The sequence below is a fragment of the Octopus bimaculoides genome, chromosome 3 (genome assembly GCF_001194135.2).
Source record: "Octopus bimaculoides isolate UCB-OBI-ISO-001 chromosome 3, ASM119413v2, whole genome shotgun sequence".
NCBI classification, from domain to species: domain Eukaryota; kingdom Metazoa; phylum Mollusca; class Cephalopoda; order Octopoda; family Octopodidae; genus Octopus; species Octopus bimaculoides.
The window spans coordinates 1,200,458-1,209,292 of NC_068983.1; the positions used below are offsets into that span (position 1 = coordinate 1,200,458).

The window sequence follows — 8,835 nt, forward strand, 5'->3', positions numbered from 1 at the left end:
TATATGTATATATATATATATATATACACATATAATCCTAAATTCTCCCCTCACTCTATCTACCTCTATTTCTATTTCTTTTCTTTTCTTTTACCACTTAGTAGCCACCACCGCTACCATTCTGTTATTGAACGTTGATATGTTCGCGTCTTTTTTCTTGGAATGTCTGCTATATCAGGACTTTAACCCACATTGGTATCCGCAGGATTGCACCTGAAGACTTACGCTCATGGATCTTCACAGGATTGCACCTAAGGACTCATGCTCTTGTTTCTATAACGTCGGAAAGTTGAACTATGAACATCTATGCTTTTTTCTTTCCATCCCCTTTTTCTTTTTTCTTTCCATCCCATTTTTCTTTTACTCCCTTCCACTATGTCGTCATCTCAATATATACCATTCTCATTTTCACTATTTCTTCTATTTGTCTCTGATGACGGAATATCAGTGATATCCCAGAAACAGCTGTAAAACTGAATTTTTTTCCAATGATAACGTTGTATACAACTTGAGATGCTTGCCTTGCCTTAATGTTTTTGTCCTCTTTAACAACCATATATCCACCGCATCGGAAATCTGGCTCCATAACTACCGTCTCGGCTATAACCTTGGAACCCTAGTAATCCGTTACAGCACTTACCTAGCGTATCTAATCATTTAGATCACTTGTGAAATAAACGCCACTACTTTGTATATATATATATGTATAGGCAATTATGCGGATAATATAAATTAAATAGAGAATCTATTTATACAAAATGCTAAACCATCGTCAGATTGCTATGCATTATAGTTAAACTTGCCTTCATATAGTCTCTGCCGAGTCTCACTTTTGAATGTGTGGTCTTGCGTGGGGGCTAACTTGGCTTTTATGGTTGATTGTTGTGAAAAGATGTTTTGGAAAAATTTTAGTTGATTAAATTCTGAGTTATGTTATTGTTTAGAACTCATTCATGCATGCAGAATCTTGTCAACAAGCCTGTAGCATTTCTCTTTTGTTAGGTAGGCACAAGATGTGACAGTATTTGAGTTCAACTTTTTAATAGATTTATTGATTGCATGTTTATTTCTTTACATTGATTTATAATGTCGGCCACTAAGAATATATTTTCACTGCGTTACTCAGTTCATTATGAATTGTTCATGATCGGATTTCAGTTGTTTCGTAATTCGTCTACGCTGTTGTTTCTTAACTTAAGGTTCTTCTGTGGTGTTCTTCAAAGTTGCTTCCGTTTTCAAGGAGTACAATGCATAGAATGATATAGATCCAGCCTCTTTATTTTGAATCAAATTTTAATTTAATCTGCCATAAACAATATTAATTGTAATACTCCTGTCGTTTTTAATGTTTCCTGAATATATTAAACATTTCTTCCGTCCGTCAGATCATTCAGATTAAATGCTTATTAGGATGGCAGTAACTCAATTTAGAACCAGTTAAATGTTTTAGTGAAGATGGTGAGCATCGTCCCCACAGCCATATGCGGTTAATAGATTGGTTTCAGTAAACAATTTGAAACTTACCTTTCTGATGATTTTCTGAAGTTGCCGAATTCCAATGAGTCGTAAAACAAACCAAAGTTTCAGAGAAGTGAACGGACGTCCGCAAGGAATTTGCCATTTCTAAAACATGAAAATATACAGGAAGAACATTGAGCTACGATTTTCTTCTTTATCAAGCAATCTCTCTCTCTTTCTCTCCGTATCACACACACACACACACACACGCACACACAGGTACGTGTTTGTGCGCATAAATTGCAGAAACGTCTGTTATAATCGGAGTGTAATTTTTTATAAACTTCAAAACAAATAAAATCCTTGAGTTTATATTGAAAATCTGGTAAAAAAAAACTGTCTAATTATTAGACGTGAAATTAGGTGACGCCTGGAAAAGTCTGCGTTCATTGGCAGCTGATATTATTATATAGAAATAAGTAATATTTTATGATTAAAAAGAGATCTCTGAACATAGTTTTATTTTAAAGTGGTTTCTTATTTATAGAAACGTATATATTGCTGGCTAATCCTTTTTTGCAGAGTATGATTTCTAGAAATATAATCTGAAATACAAATATAATATGGAATACAAATAATAAAGCAATTGTTAGCGTAAATTTGGAGTACACAAGTATTTTCCCCTTTCATTGATACTTATATCAATATATATTTGTTTCCCGTTTATACTTACATATATGTGTATATGTGTATATGTGTATATGTGTATATGTGTATATGTGTATATGAACGTGTTTGTGTGCACGCTCGCATGTATACGTTTCCTTTAAATTTACACGTTTAGGAAAAGTATCTAAACATGAATACATATATGTTAAGATTAGAGAACATTCTCTTTACTTGCTAACATAATTCCTTTCTTGTCCAACTGAAACTGTCTTAAATATGTCATACAAATCACTTTAAATACAGAAGGGAATGGTATGTAAACTGGGATTTAGTCGAAATAGAAATAACATTTATTGATTCGATTAGAAAAGCAAATAAACTTTGAACAATTTTAATAATATACCTAAGATCACTGATTATAATCAAAATTTAAAAATTACTGTATCTGTAATACTAAATCGATAATGAGTTCTGTTTAAGCTAAAATATTTTGAAATTTGCAACCTCAAGGCCGACAGGAAAAGGAACAATGTAACAAACCGTATGTAAAATTTGATTTGCACAAATTCACTGAATATGCGACAGAAACAAATAATTTAAATAAGATAATATATCACAGTATGTATTAGTGGAAATGTATTTATGAATGAAAAATATAATATTATGTATACTACAAATAATGCAAACTCAAAATTGTTGAAAATTATTAATTTTTTACTTTTGGCTGCGAATATTTCTGCGAAATGTTAACAGAATAAAAATAGTTAAATAGGAAAATATAGACAGAAAACTGAATAATTAAATCATAATCATATTTTTGTCTAACCGTAGGGAAAAGGCATCGCTATATTCTCTAGCATTTAGATTTATTACAGAAGAAAATGAGTTCCTCTGAGGTCAGAGCTTTTGGCTTATAATATTTTGAGGATTTTATGAAAAAAATATCCCAATTACAATTGCCGTATATTCCTAACCACCAGGCCATGCTCCCCCACAGTACATTCTAATATATGCTAGTAGAACATGAATTTGTTTTGATATGCATTGAACTGAAAACTCGTCCATCAAATTCTTATACATTTCCTCAAATCGTGATCTTTGGTGACGATCCTAAAGATCCCAGGTCTGATCAATAAGTATCCAGAATGTTGCCATAGTAATGAGCCTAAAGCACAAGCCTCTTGACACAGATGGACTATGAACACTGCTGTGCACGCGCACTAAGTTTTAACGTTCTAACTCACTTTCGCTGTTTACAGCAGTGCATGGAAGGAAAGGTTTACTCAAGGTTGCGGAAAGTGTATGGAGAGGAGTGTATAAGCCACACACAAGTGTACGAATGATTCAGACGTTTCCAAGATGGCAGAAAAAATGTCGATATTTACGAACGTTCTGGAAGACTCGCCTTTAGGGAAGAGACGCGTGTCTGCCAAGTTTGTGCCAAAGTTGCTTTCAGTTGACCAAAAAGACACTCAGGTTTCAGTTCCTTGATTGCGTCGAGAACGATGAAAACTTCTTGCAAACTCTGCGTAGGCCTCTGAACAGGTATCACCAAACTTTTCGTAAAATTTGATGCAACTTCACTGCTCAGCTTACTCTGTTATGGTCCATACGACGATCACACGCTACACACGTTCCTTCAAAGTACTATTTTAAATAGTGGTAGTAAGGTAGAACGTTAAAACTTTGTGCGCATGCACAACAGCTTTTAAGGTAACTCTGTGCCAAGCGGCTTTGTTCTGCGTGCTTTAGCTTCGTTACTATGGTGACAGTCTGGATACTTATTGATCAGATTACGTATTTCAAACTAAAAATAGCTGGTGCATTTCTTGAGTCATTAAATAAAGGTGTTTGGTGCTGCCGATATCAGCGGTGGGGACAAGGGTTCGGCTCTTTACGCCTCTGGTCTTTCTTGTTCTGCTCTGTACTTGCCAGACTCGGATACTGTCAAGGGCCCTTAAGAGCTGCTTGAATTCCATTGGTATCAGGACGCCTCCCAAGGTTAAGGGTTACTATTGGCCGGATTTCGTATCCAATGAACGACTTTACTCAGAAACTGGGATGCATCTTGTTACTTGTATGATTCAGGATTCAGACCTGACTTACCGTGTTCTCTTCACTAAGGATCCGACTGGGTTGACGGCTCGTGTTGGGTGACCACATGCCACATGGTCACCACAGACGATGATGTATCTCACAGTGATGAGGACTGTTTGAGACCCTGCTTGATAGATCGCCCGGGAGGACCCGCTAAGATACCGACAAACAGCGAAATCAGCGACGCGCTGCAATGGCGCATGACTCTCACCTGACTTGACCTGAATAATCTATTAAGGAGATCGAATATACCCATTTTTATCTATAGTTAAGATAGTATCGTTCATGTAATTCAACTTTTTATAGTTACTAACATAAAAACCGGGTAGAGAGCAGTTGCAATAAATCAAAATTGCCAACATCATAATCCTTTTGATTTTTTAGACACTATTGTAAGATTTCAAAATCAAAGTATAATACTTTCCATTATCATAGCTGAACGTAAGTTTTCTGTTACCATTCTTAAGGTGGTGCTCCAGCATGGCCGCAGTCCAATGACTGAAACGTGTAAAAGAATAAAAGAATTCTTTCGTTCTCTCTAATGAAATTCTTTGCTAAGCAACAACCTCTTCAAATTCACAGATTTTATATTTAAAATGTTCAAAAATGGTTAGAATATTTGATATAATCATGTGGAGCATAAGTTCATGAGTGGATAGAATACCATTAAGAGAAAATGAAATAATATTTCTTGGAATAAAATCTCCACGACTGCGTCATTTGGAATTTTAATTAATTTTGTCTTCTAGCATATAGAAGGACAGAGATGCAGGAAGAGCAGTAAAATGTGACAACCGACGCAGACTTTGTGCAGATTTCACCGACATCAAAAGCAGTTGTCCAAAAGTGTCATCAGAGTGTTATCTACCGATCAGACATGATGTTGTAGCTAGGACACTGTATAACGAGATCCGTCAAAATGAAAACGCTGAGGACAAAGAAATAAGAACCCACTGTATGGTGGAAGCCATAGCTACTCATAATAAAAAGGAATACTGGTGGGGTGTCCTAGTGAAAACCTCTATAAAATATAAACACAACGCACCTTATATCATGACTTGGGACAGAGAAGAGAAACTGTGTACAATTGTGGAAATCACCTGCCCAGTGGATGTTAATATAAAGCTGAAGATCAGTGAAAAAGTAAATACCTACGGAGACCTATTGAGAAATTTACATTTACTCAATTCATATTACAAGTTCAGGTTTATACCTGTAATTATTGGGGCACTGGGGTATGTAACACTGATCTCTCTATCTAACCGTTCTCTTCTCCGAAGTAAAGCTGCGTTCCATCTGAAATACTGAAGACTACAAAAGTAATCAGTGCCTAAGCGCTTTAATGTTCTGCCTTTGAAAACTGTTGAAAAACAGGCTGAGCTCCCTATTAAGTTGGACACTGCACTCAACACAGTTGATATCAATGATGACATAGAATCATCTGGGAATGCTCTGCGTGATTGCAACGCACTCTGCATCTGTAGAGGTTCTTGGACGTCCTGTTCGTAAACATCAAGATTGGTTCAATGATAACAACATAGTCATCCTACAATTGATAGATAAAATGCACAGCTCTAACAAAGAATAGCTAGAGCTCATCTGGAAAAGAGAATGCCTCGGAAAACGCAGAAGACAATTCCAACGTGCTTTGAAACAGATGAAGGATGCTTGGTGGTTTTTCAAGGCTACTGAACTACAAGAAGCCGCAAACTGAAAGCATTCTAAAGCCTTTTATGATGGCCTTAAGAAGGTGTATGGTCCTCAAGAGTACAGTGTACTCTTATTTTGTCTCCACCTAAGTCACTAATGATGATTTTTTCTCCACCACAATCACTAATGATAATATCTGTTCCACAGAACACTGAAACACCGGAACTGTCCCTGGAGCCAAACTTCCTAGAAGGGGTAAACTCTATTAAACAGATCTCTTCTGGTAAAGCATCTGGCAGGGATGCTATCCCTCCAGAAATCTACAAACATGGTGGACATAAGCTTTTAGAGAAACTCCATGACCTCTTCATAAACATCTGAAATGTAAGTCGTGCACCACAAGACTTAAAGGTTGCCTTAATACAACATCTGAGAGGAGAGCATGCAGCACAGAGCTAACTCCAGCCACCAAAGTATCACGGTAACTCTAGATTAACCCACGAGGCTGGATATGATTAGAAAGATAAGGTTCGGGTGTACAGGGGAGCTAGAAGGTGGTTAGATAACATCATATGTGATGAAACCAGTGGTACCTCCCCTAGATATAGAACACACAAACACATGAATTTGCAGAATACATACATACAAACGTACTCACACGTATGCATATATGCATGCATATACACGCACATACATACATACATACATACAAACATACATACATAAACACAACAAACAGAAAGATGGCAGCTCTGATAACGAACAGTCAACGACTATTGAAGAGGTTGTAAGACGCAAAGAAAATTTTAGAAAAAATAATTAAGTAAACGAGTGGAAATCAAACCGGTGACTGTGTTAATTAATAAGGCACTAAAAGAGACTGACATGTCACCAACTACATTAAAACAATTCTGATAATTAAAAAACTAAACGTTTATACGCTATCAACCTATAACATTAAATAGTTATAAACATTATAACAATTGACAATGGAGTGAGAAAGTGGTGCATATGTAGAACAATGTACCATATAATAATGTTCCCTCGCTACCCCACGGGGTAACACCTTTTCCATTTTTGCTGCTGCTGCTGCCATGAAAAATCTATTGTGAATGCAAGATTCTCCGTTAATCCCAACAAACATATATATTGTAACTTATGATAAAATATTTCAATGTTATTTTAATGTAATGCTTCGTATTAACAATAAATTATGGGATATATTATATTGATGTTTACTTCTGTTCTATTAGAGTTAATTAATATCAAGCCTGTGTGTGATGCGAAATAAAAATGTAGACAAAATAGAGCCTGGTACTTCCCCGTGCACTTTGCTAACTGTGCCATCCACCATGAGCTCTAATACTAAATTATATTCCTTTATAATTATAATAGTAACGGCATTAACCATTCATATCTCATTAAAATTAAAATGGTAATTAAAACAATAAAGAATAATACAGTAATACAATAGTCATAGAAATTTACATAGAATAATATAAAATTATCTCACCGTAAAATTTGGCATTTCTGAATTCTGTGTACATTGCAAATATTCACCAGGCTCGGGAATAGAATCGACAAGTTTATTGCTATTTTGTAACCTAAAAGACAAAGCAGAATTTCGGTGAAAAAAAAAAATTCTACTTTTAAAATATTCTATATTATGCGTCTATTTCAGAAATCAGAATACTATGTGCTATCTTGGTAACCTATTTCTGATTGACCATTTACGGTTCTATACTGTTATCCTAATCTATTAACTCTATCCCTCTCTAAATTAATAAACATTGCAACTATCATAACGTGGTATGTTAATAAATTATATTGGGCGATTGATTTTATTACAGTTATAACACTTTTTAGTCATTACTGTATTTGTAAATACAATTAAACCACAAACATAATGCATGAATAGAAAATACATTCTCTAGACTCTTTAATGTTTGCTCTTGAATGTTTACAAGTCTAAAAGTTGATGGTAATGTTTATTCTTTACAAATATATTAAATACACATGACTTGATAACACATTTCTGTTTAGGTTTATTGATTAATCAACGTAGAAAATAATTTACATTTTAAGAAGACTAAATAGAATTTTACTTACCATAATACCGAACAACCTGTAGGTACTTGTAACCATTTGTGGGGACTCACACAAATGGAATCTGCATACTATAAAATAGGAATCAAGAACTGAATATGAAACATGATATTTCTTCTAAATTTATTTGAAAATATCAAATTTAACATGATATATTAACCCAAAGATCTGAACTCGGACGATGGTACTGAACTCAAAAAGTACACTCCACGTGGTACATATATTGCGGTTTAATGTGGACTGAGGATGTTTAAAATTGAGGGGGAAATTGGAATAATTTTTTATTCATTTGTAAACTATACTGAAAGTGTCGCTAATCTGCATTGACCTTTTCTATCTCTTTTACTCAAATAAAGTTTCGTTTTATGTCAGATAACTAGTTGCATCTCAGTAATAATAATAATAATAATAATAATAATAATAATAATAATAATAATAATAATAATAATAATAATACAAATAGCAGATGTTCTAATGTATGAGACCCTTAAACTATCTATCATCATAATAAAGTATTGAAGTCTACAGCTCCGTGTGTTATTTTCAGTTTTATTAATTGCTTAGGACTTACTTCCACACCGTTCATCAGATAACGGTATTCAGGACATATAAATGCATTTCCTGCATATGCAGCGTCTATGTGCAACCAGATACCTTCATCTTTACCTGTAATAAACAACACATAATTATGACACAATCGTATTTACTTTCAATGAATCTGATAAATATTAAGACTATACCTTGGCATAGCATCAACTTATGTACTTGAATAGAAAAATATTCAATTATAAAGAATATATTATCCATGTGTACTTGGAAGTGAAGTGCAGCAGAATTAAAGACTTGATTATAAAA

General features: G+C 34.5%; 1 protein-coding gene across 2 annotated transcripts in view; it reads right to left on the minus strand.

Annotated features, from left to right (window-relative positions):
• The window catches only part of LOC106872852 (aromatic-L-amino-acid decarboxylase), a 59,745-nt gene that overhangs the window by 6,400 nt on the left and 44,510 nt on the right, over positions 1-8,835 (minus strand). For both annotated transcript variants that reach the window (XM_052965963.1, XM_014919987.2), the window contains exons 8-11: positions 8,552-8,646; positions 7,984-8,051; positions 7,388-7,478; positions 1,525-1,623 (exon numbers count right to left, since the gene is read on the minus strand). In XM_052965963.1, the coding sequence (XP_052821923.1) occupies positions 1,525-1,623; positions 7,388-7,478; positions 7,984-8,051; positions 8,552-8,646 (353 nt within the window). The remainder of the gene's footprint in view (positions 1-1,524; positions 1,624-7,387; positions 7,479-7,983; positions 8,052-8,551; positions 8,647-8,835) is intronic.